Genomic DNA, 19,971 nt, shown 5'->3' on the forward strand with positions numbered 1-19,971 from the left:
TTAACTCTCATTTGACTGTTGCCTCCGAAACATCTCAGACCCGACATATCTAAAACTGAACTCATGAACTTCCCTCCAAACTCAGGTTCTCTCCCAGGGACCATCTCTCAAATTCCCCCCTTGGAAAATTCCTATGTACTTTCCTGTCCTTTACCCCCTCGCCAAATACAGTTGAAGCATCGTTTTCTCAGAGTGGCTTCCTGAAGGTAATGTCATACCTGGTCATTCTTGATCATGTTAATGTGTTTTCATTCTTTGGTTAGCTTTTACTACTACCCTACAGTGTCTTCCTTCCTCTTTTAGAGAAAAATAGAAAAAACCCTTTTTCTATTTCTCCTTTCCCTTCCTTGTGTACAACACCCACACTTCCGGTCACTGGACTGTACGCTCCTTGAGGGGAGGACCCTTCTTCTCTGCTCATCGGCCTGGGTGGTCCTTTCCCCTTCCTGTGTCTCCAGGCTTATCTAGAATTGAATGCCCTTGCTTTCTTCCTTTCAGTTTTTTAGTGCCATGTTTTTTTCCTGCCCTAGAGCCTTCACACATGCTGTTCTTTCTGCCCAGAATGTCCCACATTCTCTCTCCCCATTTTGCCTCAAAACCTTCTATTCTTTATTTATTCAGTTCAGTTGTCATGTCATGGAGAAATCTTCCCTGTCTTATAGCACCATTTCTTTCATGATTCTTTTCATAGTTTTTTTTTTTTTTTTTAGAGACAGAGTCTCACTTTATCACCCTCAGTAGAGCGTGGATGGTGTCACAGCTCACAGCAACTTCCAACTCCTGGGTTTAGGCGATTCTCTTGCCTCAGCCTCCCAAGTAGCTGGGAGTACAGGCACCCTCCACAATATCCGGCTTCTTTTCACAGTTTTAATGATTATATTCCCTTGTATAATTATGAGATGGTCTGTATCTCTCATTATTTTGATAGCCCAAAGGGGCCTGAGTCTGATGGGGCTTATTTTTTATCTTCTGCACCCAGGACAGTGCCTGGCTCACAGCGGGTGCTCAGAGTCAGGCAATGGCTGGTCTGGTTGGTCCAACCAGTAAAATGATTGGTCAGAGAAATGAATTCACTAAAGAAGAAATAACAGATTTCATTGTTTCTAAGATGCATGCTCTCCCAAAACTTAACTTTTCTGAAATAGGTATGCATCTTGCATTTAGTGGCATCTTAGAGTTAATGAAACACAAAATAAAATTTTTGTTTGAGATAGCATCTCATGGTGTCATCCTGGGTAGAGTGCCATGGCGTCATAGCTCACAGCAACCTCAAACTCTTGGGCTCAAGTGATCCTCTTGTCTCAGCTTCTTGGTGCCTACCATAAATCTGGGTTAGTTTTTCCATTTTTAGTAGAGATGGGGTCTTGCTGTAACTCAGGCTAATCTTGAACTCCTGAGCTCCGGAGATCCATCACCTTGGCCTCCCAGAATGTTAGGATTGCAAGTGTGAGCCACCATGCCCAGCCTGAAACGTGATATAAATTGTTAATGAATGTTACAATATAGCTCTGCGCCTATAGCACAATGGTTACAGTGCCAGCCACATGCACCCAGGGTGGCGGGTTCAAACCCGGCCTGGGCCAGCTAAATAACAATGACAACTGCAACAAAAAAATAACTGAGCATTGTGGCAGGCACCTGTAGTCCCAGCTACTTGGAAGGCCGAGGCAAGAGAATCACTTGAGCCCAAGAATTTGAGGTTGCTGTGAGCTGTGATGCCACAGCACTCTACTGAGGGTGATATAGTGAGACTCTGTCTCAAAAAAAATAAAAATAGATGTTACAATATTCTATTTGAGTACTACTCAAAGAAGTACAAATTAAAACAATAGTAGGATGATGTTTTTAGGTGCCAAATTGGGAATGATTTTTAAAACTAATAATAGTGATGAAGATGTGAGGAAATAAGTACTGTTCCATGCTACAGGTAAGAATGTATATCTTTCTGGGGCGCAATTTGGCAGTGTATATCAAAGTCTTTAAAATACTAATACTGCGGTTTTCAATTTCTAAAAATTGTTCTAAGAAGTAATTAGGGATATTTAAAAAGATTTTTGCCAATAATCCTCGTTAGATAACATTTTGTAATAGTGAAAAATTGACTAATGGTAATGTACAAAATGCAGCGTTTCCAGTCATAGCCTGTATGTTCTCAAAGAATATAGGAAAATCTTCACATTATGTTTTTGATAGATTTTTAAGTTCCATTGAGAGCAAGAGCCATATATATTGTGTTTGATATATATCCAACATCTAGCACTGATAGCATGAATATTTTTTGAATATGGAAGTGAAAAAGTAAATTTTGGCTGGGCAGCTCATATCTATAATCCAAGAATCCAAGGACTTTGGGAGGCCAAGGTAGGAGGATTGCTTGAGGTCAGGAGTTCAAGACCAGCCTGGGCCATACAGCAAGACCTCATCTCTATAAAAAATTAAAAAAATTAGCCAGGGTGCTGGGCATGGTGGCTGACGCTTATAATATTAACATTCTAGGGAGGCTGAGGCAGGTGAATCATCTGAGTTCAGGAATTCAAGACCACTCTGAGCTAGAGCAAGACCCAGTCTCCACTGAAAATAGAAAAGCTAGCCTGATGTTGTGGTGGGCACCTGTTGTCCCAGCTACTTGGGAGGCTGAAGCAAGGGCCCAAGAGTTTGAGGTTGCTGTAAGCGATGACACCATGGCATTCTACTCAGGCATCAAGTGAGACTTTGTCTCAAAAAAAAAAGAAAATTAGCTAGGCATGGTGGTGGACGCTTATAGTCCTAGCTACTCAGGAGACTGAGGCAGGAGGATCACTTGAGCCAAAGAGTTCAAGGTTGTAATGAACAATGATGCAATGATGACATCACTGCACTCCCTCCTGAGCAACAGAGCAAGACCCTGTTTCAAAACAAATCAGTAAATAAAGTAAATGTGAAACATTATGTATATGATGATCCCAATTTTAATTTTATAAAATATGTGTGTGTGGTTACATACAAAAGATCAGGAGTCAATACAGCAATTTGTTAACAGGGATTGTCTTTGATGCAGTTATGGGTGGTTTTAATTTTTCTTCATACTTTTCTGTATTTTCCAGTTTTTCTACGATGTACACATATTGTAATGACAAAAATTGCTTTCTCGGGGCTGGATGTGGTGGCTCACACCTGTAATCCTAGCACTCTGGGAGGCCAAGGTGAGAGGATCACTTGAGCTCAGGAGTTGGAGGCCAGCCTGAGCAACAGCAAGACCCCATCTCTACTCATTAGTAAAAAATTATGATAGCGTATGCCTATCGTCCCAACCACTTAGGAGACTGAGACAAGAGGATTGCTGGAGTCCAGGAGCTTGAGGTTGCAGAGAGCTATGATGATGCCACTACACTCTAGCCTGAACAAAAGAACAAGACTCTCAAAAAAAAAAGAAAAAAAATTACCTTCTCATCTTTTCTAACTATATGTTGGTGCTGAGCAAGTGACTGTGAGGATGGGGAAGGGTAGGAGGTAGGGTGTATGGATGAGGGCTTTTTGGAGCATGAGAGGTAGTGGAGTATTAAACGCAGTGGTGGCACTGTCCATTCCAACCTGAGCCCTTGACAGGACTCTAGAACCAACAGGAGCCCATCGCTCAGCTGTTCGTCCAAATCACCTTTTGTCTGCTCTGAGCAGCTGCTTTCAGTCCTGAGCTCTTTTTCTTTTGGTTCTTCCCCTCCATTCTCTTTCCTACCGCAGGCCCCTTTGCTTGAATAGCCACTGTGAGCAATCATCGTGTACGCTGGGCCGCAGCTTGCTCGCTCTCTTTCTCTCCTGGCTCTGTTTTATTTTTTTTGCCCTCTGACTCAAAGCTCCATGGCTTCTGGCCTCACTGCAGTGCTGAGGGCTACAGCTGTAGCTGCTATTGTAGGTAGCTCGGAGCCTAGAATGCTGCCTGGCGCACAGTAGGTGCTTGTTGCACATTTACTCTGTGCAGGAATGTGATCCCCAGAAAAGCAGCTGAAGGAAAGCAGGGGGGTATTTGAGGTTGCGGTGGCCTAAAGCATAAACAAAGGAACAACGACTGTATTTGTGTCAAACACACTAGATGCAGGAACTTGATATGTAACAAATGAATGTAGACAGACTGGAGTGTATGAAAAAGGGGCTTGTGAGAATGAGGACTTTGCAGCACCATGTGTTTATTTTTATTTTATTTTAAGTTTTTATTTTTTTTTGAGACAGAGGTCTCACTTTGTCACCATCCTTGGTAGAGTGCTGTGGCATCATAGCTCACAGCAACCTCAAACTCTGGGACTCAAGAGATCCTCTTGCTTCAGTTTTTCATTTTTAATAGAGAGGGAGGTCTCACTCCTGCTCAGGCTGGTCTCGAACTCCTGAGCTCAAGCAGTCTACCTGCCTGGGCCTCCCAGAGTGCTGGGATTACAGGCCTGAGCCACTGTGCCTGGCCAGCACCAGGCGTTTAATTGGGTCCTTAAGTTTGAAAATCCTGGCCAAGGCAGTGGCTCATGCCTGTAATCCTAGCACTCTGAGAGGCTGAGGTGGGAGAGTGGCTTGAGCTCAGGAGTTCAAGACCAGTCTGGGCAACATAGTGAAACCCTGTCTCTGCAAAAAATAAAAAAATTAGCCAGGTGTGGTTGTGTGAACCTGTAGTCCCAGCTACTCAGGAGGCTAAGGCAGGAGGATTGCTGCACCCAGGAGTGAGCTATGATGACACCACTGCTCTATAGCCTGAGAAGCAGAGGGATACCCTGTCTCAGAAAAAGGAAGAATTCAAGTTTTAATTTGAGTAAGGTTTAGCTACACACACACACACACACACACACACACACACACATGCGCGCGCCAGGTATGATGCTCTATTTTGTTCTTTTAACATTCTCTTTCTGTCAAATTCAGCAATTCAAGATCGTTGCAACAGAGGGCAGAATGGTGTAAGAAATTTAGATACCTTTTCCTTGTTGCCTGAAAACAGTCCCCAAATACAAATTACAGCAACGCATGGATGGAGCGATGTAAATACTCTTTTTTGACTCTCTGGTTTTCAAAATTTACATACCAAGATCATGTAAAAGGCTTTTAGTTGTTTTTCATGTCATAACTTAAAATGTAAATCTTCATAAAAGCAAAGTGCTGATGCCTTGGGAGAGAAACTGAACTCTGGGCCATGTCTTGAGCTTCTCCATCAAGATGGAGTAACGGGTGCTTGGTGTTCCTCTCCACACATGCTTTAGGATGATCTCCTTTCTTCCACTCTAGTGCTGGAAAGCAGAATTTTTGAGGTCACTGACGCTGACAAATGCCGATTACTGTTCTTTATTGCAAGTTTTTTGAAGCTTCTGGGCAAGACCAACGAAGCAGAAGAGTTATTCTTGATCGTTGAGGACATGTTAATGCAGGTAAAGTGAGAATACATTTTAAATCCTTCCTTTCTTTCTCTTTTGTGCTCGATATTTTCAGCTATATTTACCTTTGTCTCTTTATAAACTTAGTCCTCTAGAGGAGTCAGTTGATTCTGTTTGTCAGTGAGGAAGCTACGATTTTAAACTATGCCCCAAACTTGCACATTAATGACAACAAGAAGTGAACAGGAATCATGGGATGAAGGGATGCTGAGAAGGGTCGTGTTAAAAGGGGCAAAAAAGAATGTTCATAAAGCAAAAAAGGATATTTGCACCAGAATGGTGATTGCAGCCCTATTCATAATTGCTAAGTCATGGAAGAAGCCCAAGTGCCCATCGATCCATGAATTCAATAAATTGTGGTGTATGTACACCATGGAATATTATGCAGCCTTTACGAAAGATGGAGACTTTACCTCCTTCATGTTTACATGGATGGAGCTAGAACATATTCTTCTTAGCAAAGTATCTTAAGAATGGAAGAAACAGCATCCAATTACTCAGCCCTACTATGAAACTAATTATAGCCCAAGAATATGGGGACAGGGGAGAGGGAGGAGAGGGGAGGGAGAGGATGGGTGATTGGTGGGATCACGCCTATGGTGCATCTTACAAAGGTATATGTGAATCTTTCTAAATGTAGAATATAAATGTCTTAACACAATAACAAATTTCTTAACACAATAAGAAAATGCCATGAAGGCTATGTTAACCAGTTTGATGAAAATATTTCAAATTATACATAAAACCAGCACACTGTACCCCATGACGGCATCAATGTACACAGCTATGATTTAATTAAAAAAAAAAAAAAGGAAATACAGTGGTAGATTGAAATGAATTGATAAAAGATTGACCAAAGACTTGGTTATAACTTTCATAAAAATGTTGGGTAAGGTTGATTGATTGGTCATCTTGTCGCTAGATTGATTTGCTTTTCTTGAAATGTGAACTTTTGGCTTTGCTGAATACAACGAAATCTTTACTTATTACATAAGTATGCTTGTGATAACATTTAACTGCTATTTTTTGTAAAAAGGATTAATTTTTACTTATTTCAGTGGAATTTGTGACTTAGGGTGGTAAAATCCAAAACAAAGCCCTTTTTATTTTAAAGTAAAGACCTTCACATTTTCAGAAAACATTGCCCCTGCCCCCATCAACATAGGCCTTTATAGAGGAATTTCTATCTAAAGAGATTTATGAGCCTCCACATTGCAAGTCCCTGTATGGCAGAGGCCATGTTTATTTGCCAATTTTTGTTCCTCCGTAGCATATTATAAGCCTGTGGGTGCTTAATAAATGAGTCAAATGAGTCCGTAGAACAATTTGAACTTGGACATTCCTCTATGTCCTTACAAGGTAGCAGGCAGGAGTGAACAGAGATGGGCTGTTTTCAGACTGACCCAGATTTAAGTCCCACCTTTGCCCCGTTCTGCTTGTGCAATCATGGTGAGAATTTTAATTGTGCCTCAGTGAGTTCTCATGGTCAAGGATTCTAGAATCTAGCTCAGGGGGCTGCTAACACGGTCAAGTAAGAAAGTGCATAAAACACTTCACACAATACTTGGTTCTTAGTGAGATCTTAAGTGCCAGTAGCTACATTGTTATTGCTCTCTTTGGGTTGGTTATAAAGGAAACAAGGCCCCGGTTAGAAATATAAGAAAGCCTCCTCTTTCTTATAGGAGGGGTTGATTCAAACCCTCCTCTTTCAGGGAGTAGAGTCCATTCATTTTGGGGTTTCCTGTTACGATTGTGGAATTTTTCTCCCATATCAATTTCTTTTTTCCATGAGGTCCACATTGTCTATTTCTGACATTGACCTGTCCGAACAGCACAAGTTACTTTATTTGGTAATCACCGAATGCCAGATAGCAGTCATTCCCTCCATCCTTCATTCATTCCCTCAGCTAACATTCACAGAGGCCCTTGCCTGGCCCAAGCACTGTGCAGGGCATTGGGGAGATAACAGTAAATGAGCCGGCCAGTTTCTGGCCCAGTAGAGCTCCCTGTCCAGCTGGAAGTCACTGCCAGCCCGCAGCACCTCAGTCTTGAAGCAAAACCCGAGAAATACGTGGCTGTGAAGAGACGAGGCCGGCGTGGGAGGATGCATGCAGGAGTTCAGGCATCCAAAGAAAATTTCAGAGGCATCCGTCTTATGATTCTACCTTCAAAATATTTTTGCAATGATTCTTTGGGACTAGCCACCATGAGTCTTTGCAGGCTCTGAAGGCACTTCCAAAAGAGACGTTTATAACTATTCTGGGCAATAACAATTTCTTTGAAATATGTACCTGACATTCTTGAGGGGGGAAGAGCTTGTTATTTATGATATATGCATTCTGTACTTGGGCTTGTGTTTTCTTCAGATAAGGAAGTCTTAAAATTTAGCGAGGAGCTTTTCAGCCAGGGGCCAGTTTTTTCTCCTTAGAGAACATTTGGCAACGCCGGAGCCATTTTTGGTTGTCACACAATTTGGGGGAAGAGTTGCCGCTGGCATCTCGTGGGTAGAGGCCAGGGGTGCTGCTAAAATCCTGTAGTGCTCAAACAGCCCCCCATAGCACAGGGGTGTCCTGCTCCCAATGCCACAGCACTAAGCTTGAGAGCCCCTGATTTAGATGGCGTGTTTATTAAAAAGTGATTTCATTCCTCTGCCCTCAGCATTTCACAGTAGGTGTATTAAGAAGCAGGAAATCCAGATGGTGCGTTTGTGAAGCGCCTTCTGCTTAGGCGTCCAGCAGAGGCTCCCTGGTCAGGAAGGCGCACAGAGCAGTGTTCTGCAGATAGGCAGGGTCGGGTTGGGCCCCTTGCTCTCCTACTCATTAGCCATGTGAGCTTGGGTGATTGATTTAACCTCACTGAGCTTTGGTTTTGCCAGCTGTAATAGAGAAGTAATAAGCCCTGCTTGCTGGGGTGGCTGTAAGGATCCAGTGAGCTCATGCCTGGTCCGTGCTCCCTAGGTGGTGGCTAGTACAGGCCCATGAGCTAAGAACGAAACTGGATTTGTGTCGCACAATCATCGTGAATACAATCAGCATGTATTTACTGCCTGCCTATGAAGCTCAGAGCTCCATGCTTGGATTGTGAGTCTCTGCCCTCGAGGAAGAGATAGTCTGGGGTAGGTGGAGGGGATAGAAGACATGGGCTCACTCGGAGGAAGCTGACCACGCTGTGGCACGCTGACCAGCACTACCTGCAGTGTGGGTGGTGGGACCGCTGCGGCCTGGGGGTGCTGAGCAGCTCTCGGCTCCCTGTACCCAGGGCTTCAGCCTTACTCTTACGCTGAGAGTGGCTGAGACCCAGGGAGGACTCAAAGAAGCCCTGAGAATTTGAGCCTGGTCGACAAGAGAGGGGAAATCTGGAGAGGAAGGTGGATTTGGAGAGGAAGAGGATAAATTTTAGACATTTGGAGTTTGCAATTCAGGAAAAATATCCAAGTGGAGTATCAAGCCAGCTCTGGGACAGGTAGGATTGGCAATCTGGGGAGAAATGAGAGAGGCATCTGCGTACAGGTGAATGCAGAAGCCACAAGAGGAAACCAGGTCTCTCAACAACAATAGGATTCAATTGGAGAGGAATTGCTAGTATTTGGAAGGGGTAAAGTAAAAGCAGGACTTGTGAAGGAGGGAGAGAGTGAAAGAGAATCAGGATATCTTAGTTTTATTCAAATCAAGAAGGGAGTGGCTAACAGCATCAGATGCTGCCTAGAAGTTTGGCCTGGACAAATGAGGACTGAAAAAGGTCTGGCGAGTCGGGGTGTCTGGTAATCACTGAAGTGGCAGGGAGTGTGTGGGAGAAGGAGCTGAAATGCGGGGCCGTAAGAGGTGACGGTGTGATAAAGGGATGGGGAAGAAGCATGTGTGGATACCTGTTTGAGAATTTTGTCAGTGAAAGATGAACAGTCCAGGAAGGACCAAGTTCAGGTCAAGTTTGACCCAGGATACATGTGTTTGTGTGGAGCAGGAAGTGAACCAGGGAGGGAGGAGATTGGAGATGTTGGCAGGGATTGTGTGAGGGGCCAGGCAGGCAGGACTCTGAGAGGTGGGGACTGGCGGTGAGTCCTTAAGAAGGAGCTTTGGGGCTCGGCGCCAGTACTCAGGGGGTTAGGGCACCAGCCATATACAGCAAGGCTGGTGGATTTGAACCAGGGCTGGGCCTACTAAACAACAATGACAACAACAACAACAACAAAATAGCTGGTCATTGTGGCAGGCACCTGCAGTCCCAGCTACTTGGGAGGCTAAAGCGAGAGAATCATTTAAGCCGAAGAGTTTGAGGTTGCTGTGAGCTGTGTCACTATGGTACTCTACGCAAGGTGACATAGTGAGACTATGTCTCAAAAAAAAAAAAAAAAAGGAGATTTGGCATCTCCTCCTCTGGGAAAGATATGAGGAAAAAAGAGTGAAAACACTGCTAATTGCAATTTTAAAGATGAGGATTAAAAAAAAGAGTAAATGAGATAATAACAGCCACTCTCAATATCGATTCCTCCTTTCATTTGTGATAAATAATATTTCCTCCCCGCAGCAGCTGGCTGTTAGGAAAGATGCAGTTTCAGCTTTCATTGAAGCTAGATAGTTTGCAGTGGAAGTGAGGTGGACAACTTTTGAGGAGCTTCTGTGACATAAAGGGCGTGCCATTCTTCTCCCCCTTGTCCTAGTCTGTTCAGGCTGCTATAACAAACACCATGGACTGGGTGACTTAAATAGCAAACATTTATTTCTCACAGTTGTGGAGGCTGTCACGTCCAAGACCAAGGCACTGGGAGATTTGGTGTCTGGTGAGGGCCCACATCGCAGTTGACAGTGCCTTCTACACTACCCCTCATGTGGTGGAAGGAGCTAGCTAGCTCGCTGGGATATCTAAGAAGGGAGGGCACTAATTCCACTTATGAGGGCTCCACCCTCATGATGTAATCACCTCCTGAAGTCTCCACTTTCTTTTACCATCACATTGGGGGCTAGAATTTCAACAAGAATTCCAGGGGGACACAAACATTTAGTGCATAGTATCTCTGCTCTTTCCTGTTGGTTGGATTGGGAGTATGATAGCTGGAGATGGAATAGCCATTTAGACCAAGTGGTAGTGTAGAAAATGGAGGTCAGGCAAGGTCAAGCAATGAAATAAAAAGAGGGAATCTCTGACATTGTGGAATGTCCATAGCCCTGAGCTACTCCATCAACCCTAATCTAAACAATATTTGAAGGCCATCTTTCAGGGTGGATTTGATCTCTGTAAGTCAGAATAGAGGCCATTTGCGAGGTTGAGGAATGGGAAAATGAGCTCAGGGATGAGAATAGTTGTTGGGAGGGGATGTGTGAAAGAACCACAGACCTGGGAATTCCACACCATGCCCGGCTGCCTTCAGAGCTGAGGATATCAGTATCTCAGAGCAAATGTAACCTGTTGCAAGATCCCTATTGGAAAGCTTGGGTTGGACAAGTTTTAAAGATACTTCCTGAGGGAAAAACCAGTTCTGGAAAAGGGAAAGGGGGAGCAGCCTCTGGAAGTGACAGTTCTGATAAGAAGGCTCAGGGTCCTTCATTGCCAAGGTGGTGGCAATGTAGTAAAGGGCGACTTGGGTTGGATGACCAGAGGGTCCATGGTTGGACCTTTTTAAGAAGCAGCATTTGCCTTGCCTGGAAGTGGGATGAATAAACCTGTGTTTATAGACCCACCAGTTAAGATAAAATTTGAATATCATATTATTATGATTGAAGGGAGAAAATAAATCATATGAAAGACAGAAAAAAAAAAGAAAGAAAAGCTTGGGTCAAGCCACAGAAGGCCAATTTGACACAGGAGAGCAGTTTCAGTAGGTGAAGGAGAGTAGAAAGACTCCAGGTCTTTAAATTCACACCAGGAAGTGGGCTCAGTCAATTCTTTCCTGGGCTAACATAGTGGTCCAGCATAAAGTATTACTCAGCCAGTAACAATGATAGTGCTGTCCATTGCTTGGGGCCGTATTAGTTACCAAACACACTCACATATGCCTTGTTAATGTTAAGTTTTCCAAAATGAGATATTAGCAGTAAGAAAACTCAGTGCTAATTCATTTCTTGTGTGGGGCATTTCAAAGACTGATTTGACATTTCAAATCAGCTGGTATATTCTTATGTATTGACAAGGTTTTGATAGAGGATGAAATTTAAGTATCCCTTGGTGGGGATCAGAGACCAATGTCCCCAGATATGGTGCTGTGACATGTGCACTGAATAAGAGGCCTCACGGTCTCTCTGGCCTTCCCCTCCTCCCGTTTATTGATTCTCTCTCTGTCCTAAAGCAGAGGATGAAGTTGGTCTTTGAAATTCCCTTATCTGCCTAAAGTGTGGGCCTTCTATTAATCTGCCTTTTGTCAGCCTATTTTTCAACAAAACTTCAGAGAGCAAAGGGGAAGTTTTCCCAATGCCCTGAAATAAACATGCTAGGCCAGTAAGGGGAATTTAAATTCAAGACTCTAAACAAAAACATGTCAAACATAAAATTAGCAGCTCTGGTCTCATTGGAATTCAAGCAGCATTTTCTGCTGTCCATCAGTATTCTGGACACCACGTCCCCTAAAACCTTTAACACACGCAAGACACCGTTATGTTCATCTTCAAAAAATTTTATTACCAACAAATATATATATATATAATTACCATTGACTAACAACCTGTGAAATCGTTTTCCAAATATGTGTTTTTAGTGGCAATGTCTTCCAATAAATCTTTCACCACGAGCATTGTTTTATAAATATTTACAGTTCCCCCAGAAATGATGTCACACAGTCTTTTGCAAGTTCTTAGTGGAGCGAGCCTTTCTTGTCCAGGGGTCTTGTGGCCATACCTGTGTGAGTGCTGTTCCTCCTCAAGCATGGTTCCCTTTTCGTTTTGTGCAGAGCCAAGGTATGACAGATATGCTCTTCAAAGTACAGAATGCTCTCGGAGAGCTGAATCTGGAAATAGGGATGACTGAAGGAGGGTTCCAGTATTTCCAGAAAGCATTGTCCGACCTGCTGTGTTTTTCACCCAGAGACATCAAAGAGAGCGAGAGCCTGGTGAAGAAGGCAGGTATGGTGACACAGGCAGAGGGAACGACCTCGGGTTTCACACAGTGGGGCTCCTCCTGGACTGTTCCCATCCATGAGAAAATGGAAATGGACTTGTGTACTTAGCTGGCTTGGCATTTTGGGAGGGCTGGTGGTGTAGGAGGGTTGAGCGGGAAGCGTTTCTCCTTCTGAGGGACTGCCCTTTGATAAGGTCACAGCCTGAGAGGGTGAGCCTTGGAGAAGGACGCTTCAGGCAGTCAGGGAGAGCCATCAGATCTTGACTCTGAAGCCAGCCTTTCTGGGTTCAGATCCCATGTTGCTCTCTGTGCCTTCTGACACCTTAACACTTTCTGGGTCACGGTTTTCATATTTGGAAGGCAGGGATAAAATAACATCTACATCACATATTATGAAACTAATGACATTCCCAGGAGGCTAGGAAGTACCCAGAACGGTGTCTGGTAACCAGGTCAGTGCTCATTGATGAATGTGGCCATGATTTTATTCTCTAGTATTTGATGCCTGAGGCCACCGTGGTACCACTGATATAGCAGAGACAAAGAATTTTCAGTAAACTTAGGTCATGAGCAATTGTGACCCACTGATTTACAGCTGGACTAGAGGACTCTAGATTTGTGTCATACTTACATGGCTTTATCAGTAGCTTTTGTTGCATAAAAAACTCTGTGACTTAAAACGATGTTTATTTTTGTCCATGATGAGTCTGTGGGTCAGCTGGGGGATTCTACTGTCTGTGGTGGGCTTAGCGGATTTTGGCCTCGCTCAGGAAGCATGGGAGATCAGCCTACAGGGCAGGTGGGGCTCACTGGCCTAAGAGGCCACACTTAGATGACACAGGTGGCTGGGCCATGTGTTCCTCATCCTCCAAGAGGATAGCTCCCTCGGCAGCTCACTAGACTGAGAGCGGAAGCCTGGCCGAGGCTCAGAACTGGGACAGTACCCCCTTCCACTGCATTCAGTTGGTCAAAGCAAGTCCCCCCAGGCTTTATTCACCTGTTGATAGGAAGAGATACACAGTGGTACTACACAGGGGAGTTGGGTCTGGGCTGATATGGAGACTTGCAGCTGTTATCACAATCTGCCTCCAGGGCTAGAAGCTCAAAGGTCACCTGGGCAAGCTGTTTACTCTGTCTCCGATTCTCATCTGCAAATTCACATTCAGTTGTCATTTGTGGAATGCTTACTGTACCAAAGGCACTTTGTGTTGGTGATCCCCTTTATCCTCAAATATACCTCGTGTGGTATGTGTTGTTACCCCCCCTTTACAGATGAGGAGGCTGGCCCAGGAGTTGGAGGTTGCTGTGAGCTGTGATGTCACAGTACTCTACCCAGGGTGACAGCTTGAGGCTCTGTATCAAAACAAACAAACAAAAACAAATGAGGAGGCTGAAGGTCAGAGATTAAATAACTTACACTACTTTAGCTCCCGCAGCTGGTAAATCTGAAGCTGGGGGGCCATGCCAGGCTTATGTGACCCACAAAGCCTGTCTGGATAACTCCTTGCTGTACAGATTCTCATCTAGTCATTCACAAAGCCCTAAATCCTTGGTATTTATCGCCTACCTTCCTAGTTACTGTCCTTATGCAGGGAGGCCTCATCACAGGCATGGTGGGGCCGTGGTGAGCAGGGGAAACCAGGGTGAAACCAGCGCCCCTTCTGTGGGACCTGGGCCTGACCCCTCCAGAGGGAACTAGACAGTCCAGAGTATAGAGTTCCCGGGGCTGGGCAAACTGGCTTGTGGGCCACGCCCAAGGAGACCAAATCAGCAGGGGCACAGGTCTGGGGTCCTGGTGGGATGAGATGCTCGGAGGGACCAAGGTCATTGGCAGTAGCCTCCATGGGACACATACTGTAGTTCTGGGCTCCTGGTGGGATCAGTTGGGGATTTAGGGCCCAAGCAGGCGGAAGAAGGTGGGCAGGGGGGCAGTGAGCATTCCAGCCTGAACAGAGGTCACGTGTTGGGAAATGTTTCCTGAGCACATGCTATGCACCAACATTGGCAGAATCCCAAACAGTGAGCAAGACAGAAACATGAGCTGTGCCCTCTAGAGGAGGTGACACACAGAACCCAAGTGAGCCAACCCATGACATGGTCACAGGCTGTGTGAATGCACAAGAGATGGCATTCGAGCATCAGGGGCAGAGGACACTTGTGAAAGAGTGGTCGGTATGTCTCTTTGGGGAGGGGACATGGAAGTGAAGATCCAGTGGACTGCAGGAGCCACCTGTGGTGAGCCACCTGTGTGCAGAGCCCACACACTCTGAGGGCGGAGGGTGGAGGGCAGGGAGGCTGAGCCTGTCCTGGGCATGGAAAGAAGCCTCAGGGAGCGAAGGCAGGAGGTGCTGAGCCCCGTTATCTCCAGCCTCAGGCAGCACTTGGATTTTATTCTCAGTTAGAGGAGAAGCGAGTGCCGGGGTGGGAGGACACCCTCTGAGAACGGATTACTTGGCAGGTAAGCGGGAACAGCAGGAGATCACTAAGGCAGCTGTGCTGGCCTGATGTCCAAGCCCAAGGGCACACTGGTCCCTCTGAGATGCTCAAATTCCATCTCTTGTGCATTCACACAGACTGTAATCATGTCATGGGTTGGCTCACTTCGGTTTTGTGTGTCACCTCCTCTGGAGGGCACAGACGATATTTCTGTCTGGGTGGTGGGCAGGGAAGAGTGCAGGGGGCACTGGAGAGTGAATTAGGTACTATTTATGATGGTGAGAGGTGCTTCCCGGTAACTTAATGCTAATCCTTCATAATTAAACCTGAATTCTGTGCTGCAGGCAGTGCTCTAATTATACCTTCTCAGGAACATTATTGTATTAGCCTGCTAGAGCTACTGTGACCGTGGACCACAGGCCAGGGGCCTTAAACAATAGAGACTAATTTCTAAGTTTTGGAGGCTAGAATTCCAAGTTCAGGGTGTCAGTGCAGTTGATTCTCCCGAGACCTCTCTCCTGGGCTTGCAGATGGCCTCCTTCTCCCTGTGTCCTTACATGGTCCTTATGTGTGTTGTATGTGTGTCCCCTGAGCTCCTTTTCCTAATAGGGGTGGCCAACCTTTTTTCTGCTTTGCCAAACAATGGAAGAAGGATTATCTTTGGGCAACACATTAAATACACAAACACTAATGAAAGCTGATAAGCAAAAAAGGGCTGTGCATAATTTTCACAATATCTGACACTACCCATAAAACAGTTTTCAAATAATCTGCATGTGGCCGATGGGCCACAGGTTGGACACCCCTGAGAGCCCACATTAATGACCTCATGATAACCTAATTACCTTGCTAAAGGTGCTGCTGCAAATAAAGCCATATTCTGAGCTACAGGGGGTTAGGGCTTCAACATATACATTTTGAGGGACCCTCATTTCAGCCCAAATAATTACCATGTTTGGTTTCTCCTCCCATAACAGAGAATGGTTTAGGAAACACTCTACTTTTTAGGAGCCTGCATTATTGTAAAATTACACAACTGTCAGTAATGGAGCCAAACTGCTGAGCCTTTGCAGAGAGTGCATCCCCAAGGCAGGGGACAACCCATTATTTATTAATTGAACTTAGTCATGTGCTTCTTGTCATAAGTCTGCATCATTTTACTGTATTTTATTACGGAACCTGCTGGCTGCCTTCTGTTGAACTCGGTTGTCATGGTGATGACTGGCTTCATTACCTCCATATTCTCACTCCATGACCTGTTTATCTGCAAACAGACTTAGAATTCAGTTTCAATCTATCGTCTTGGCTCCCTGGCTCTCTCGCTGCTGTGTACCCACAACAGCATGATATGAAAACCACCCCCCATGTGGTATAGGTCAATAGTTGATTGATTAAGGAAAAACCTGGCTATAGGCAATGATGAAGAAATGATATTAAAGCTATGTAGGCTTGCTGCCTGTGGCTCAAGTGGCTAAGGCACCAGCCACATACACCTGAGCTGGCGGGTTCAAATCCAGCCTGGGCTGCCAAACAACAATGACGGCTGCAACCAAAAAATAGCTGGGTGTTGTGGTGGGCGCCTGTAGTCCCAGCTACGAGGGAGGTGGAGGCAGGAGAATCGCTTAAGCCCAGGAGTTGGAGGTTGCTGTGAGCTGTGATGCCATAGCACTCTACCCAGGGTGACAGCTTGAGGCTCTGTCTCCAAAAAAAAAGCTATGTATACTGACATCTTAATTCTTTTGTGGTAACAGCCTTATTAAGCTCACTATTCTTTGCCAACGTTTCTTCCTCGCAGTCAGAGTGCTATACAACCTGGCAAAATCAGCGCCTCTGGAATTCTTAAAAGAAAATGACCTTTTGGAATGTGCTACCAAAATTTCCAGGTTATTGGACTACAATCCCCATGATCATGCTACTGCGAAATACGTGGAAGGTGTTCTGATGTAAACATATGCTTTTATTGGGTTTGGAAATTTTGAATTTTCTGTGCTAGCCTTTCTTCTTATAATCAATACACTTAACCCACACCTGTGAGTCTACTTCTCCCCTCTCTGAATCGGGTCAGAAATGCTCACCTTTGGCATTTCTGTTCTCTTGCTTCGTAGCTCTCTGCCAGGGGCAGTTTGGGACCCCTCTCTGCTCAGGGGACTTTTGGCAATGTTTGAGGACATTTTTGTTGTCATAAGGGTGGGGGGCTTATCATGGGCATCTAGTAGGTAGTGGCCGGGGTGCTGCTAAACATTACGCAATGCCCCCTGTGACAAAGAACAATCCAGCCCCAATGTGAATGGTGCTGAGGTTGACAATGGTGCTGTCGTTTCTTATACGTCACTTTAAAGTCCAGACATCTCTACTATTATAAATTGCTCTTTTTTCTATCTTCCAGGACAGATTCTTATACACAATAAAGAAGGTTTTATAAGAATTTTTTTTTTTTTTTAAAGCAGAGTTTCGCTTTACGGGCCTTGGTAGAGGGCTGTGGTGTCACAGCTCACAGCAACTCCAACTCCTGGGCTTAGGCGTTTCTCTTGCCTCAGTCTCCTGAGTAGCTGGGACTACAGGTGCCCACCACAACGCCTGGCTTTTTTTGGTCGTTGTTGCAGTTTGGCCAGGGCCCTACCCACTGAGCACACGGGCACCGCCCAGGAATTTTTTTAATAGCACCATGAATGTAGGCAACCTCCCCCATAAATAACACATGTGTTTTATTTTCAGGTTGGTTGCTGGAAACACTTCTGATGCAAAAGCAAAACTTCAAGAGTGCTTAAATATAAGGAGAAGTTTGTTTGGGGAGAAAAACATGCTTGTTGGAGAAATTAGGGAATTGTTAGCGGATTTACTATTTTTTCTTCCAGATGATAATACAAAGTAAGTTTTTATGAAATGTTTCAAGAAATGTGTCTCCCTTTCTCCCTCTCCCCACCAGCAGCAGGGAGGTCTGGGGTTACCCCTGAGGGGGAACTCTAGTAACTTCTCTGGCTCCAGCCGTGTGCTCAGACACTGCCTGAGAGTTTTGTCCCCATCTGTTTGTCAGGACACTGGGCATGTTGTACTTAAAAGGAGCTCTTGGTCCACACGCGGTGTGGAGGTTTTAAAAGAGGGCACTTGGTATTACCCTCTTTATCAGTGGTTCTCACCCTTCCTAATGCCACGGCCTTTAATACAGTTCCTGTGGGTCACGACCCACAGGTTGAGAACCGCTGCTCTGTGTCCTCTTCATGCGAGCATCTGCCAGGTCTGACCACTTCTTCTCTCAACAGGTTGGGGTGGGAGAAGAACCAGGCACAGCCTTCCTTTGGCCCGGCGTCTACCCTTTCCTAGCAGATTCAGCTGTCTAGAATGGCCAGGGATACTCTCAAGGGTGCCCAGCCTTTTTTTTTTTCCTCTGCCACACATTGGAACAGTCAGAGTTACCTTGGGCCACACATTAAATACACAAGCACTAACAAAAGCTGATGAGCCAAAAAAATTAGTCCATGCTGACTTTTCTTGATATCTGACACCACAGATGAACATAAACAGTCCTCACAAAGTCAGCATGAGGGCCCCAGGGCTGCAGGTTGGACACCCCTGCTCTAGATAAAACTGTGACGTTGTCAAGTCCTGTTGGAGCCCCTCCTCCCTCCCTTCCGTGTTCCCTGAGATCATCTTCCTTTCACCAGGTGGGTGATCTCTTCCTGCTTGGGCAGGAAGAATGTGGTACTGGTAGCTCTAACACTTCAGGAATGCTCAGGCACTTCCAAAATGGCCCGAGGAATCCTGGGGGGCCCTGTAAAAGGTTGTAGGGGGGAGGGCTGGGCCGATGAAGTCAAATTAGAAAATTAAAATAGGCCTATAAAAATAGGACAAAGAAGAATGAACAAAATATCTGAAGAGTAATATTCTCAGTGAAATGATTATCATCCACTCTTTCTTAACTTCTTGGCCATCAAGTCAGTATCGATCCTTTCTTAAAGGTATTCAAAAGGTTAATACCTTTGAAAGAGTGGCCCAGTGCAGGATCTGAGGGTGAAGTGGCAAGTGGTGACATGGTGGGCTCTCAGGTCCGAGTGCCCGGGATCCCTTGGTAATGGTGAGAAGTTGGGCTAGTGGATAACATCTTGGTATCTCTTTCATTTGCTCATTGGTAAAATGAGAGTAGTGAGAGTATCATCCTCACAGGATCATTGTGAGGATTAAGAGACCATGTATGTGAGAATTTAACATGCCTGGCACACACGTGAAGAGTTCAGTCCTTTGAGTCATTAGTGTTATGATTTGGGTCCTCAGCAGTTGATTTTTGAGACACTTGACACACATAATCCCCCTCTTAACTCCTCTTAACACTGCCACTGTGAGCAGAAAACAAGACTTTAGAGAAGCAAAAAGGTTTACTGTAGAACCATTGCCTCGTAAAAGAAAAATCTAAACAGTAGCATACTGACTGAGTCATCTCTCCTGCCCGGCTGCCCCGTCCCACGTCCAGAGCTGTAAGGCATGAATCACGAGACACTGGGCACGGCTGGGCCATTCCAGAAGGATGGCCTTGATGTCAGAGGACCTGACCATACATGGTGTCCTCCTCCCAGGCCTTGGCAAGGGTCAGCCTTCTGAAACAATGGAGCAGTGTGTTTCCTTGCTGAGGGTTTTTGTAAGGGACTGCCTCTTCGGCACTGTTAACACCAGGAGAGATTTTGCCGTGTAGCTCAACTCACCTGTCAAACCTGTGCAGGTCCTTCGGCCTGGTGGCCAGGCTCTTGAGACAGTGCTCATTCACTACAGAGATGAACCATCGGCCCAGCCCTCCCTGTAAAAGGCAGGTGGGGAGGGCTGGGCAGATGAAGTTGAATTAAAATAGTAAAAGTTATAAAAACAGGACAAAGAAGAATGAACAAAATGTCTGAGGAGGAACGTTCTCAGTGAAATGATTGTCAGCGACTCCTTCTTCACTGCTTGGCCGTCTGTCAGTAGCCGTCCTTTCACTAGTGCCCTCCTCACAGTCGAGTTTCTTTAATTCCTCCTTTCCCACTTACCATCCTTGGACTTCTTCCTCCACCCTCCAGCTCCATTAATGAAAGTCATCAGCAATGTCCCCAAAGCATCCCTTTGCATTTTTTTTTTTTTTTTT

At 45.2% G+C, this 19,971-nt stretch overlaps 1 protein-coding gene across 1 annotated transcript in view; it reads left to right on the top strand.

Moving 5' to 3' along the window:
* LOC100959601 (putative tetratricopeptide repeat protein 41) overlaps positions 1–19,971 on the top strand; it is an 81,399-nt gene that overhangs the window by 33,872 nt on the left and 27,556 nt on the right. Inside the window, exons 10-13 of the mRNA XM_023509466.1 lie at positions 5,239–5,378; positions 12,262–12,433; positions 16,660–16,807; positions 17,580–17,732. Of these exons, the coding sequence (XP_023365234.1) occupies positions 5,239–5,378; positions 12,262–12,433; positions 16,660–16,807; positions 17,580–17,732 (613 nt within the window). The remainder of the gene's footprint in view (positions 1–5,238; positions 5,379–12,261; positions 12,434–16,659; positions 16,808–17,579; positions 17,733–19,971) is intronic.

The sequence above is a fragment of the Otolemur garnettii genome, unplaced genomic scaffold (assembly GCF_000181295.1).
Source record: "Otolemur garnettii isolate 467f Iridium unplaced genomic scaffold, OtoGar3 scaffold00007, whole genome shotgun sequence".
NCBI lineage: Eukaryota > Metazoa > Chordata > Mammalia > Primates > Galagidae > Otolemur > Otolemur garnettii.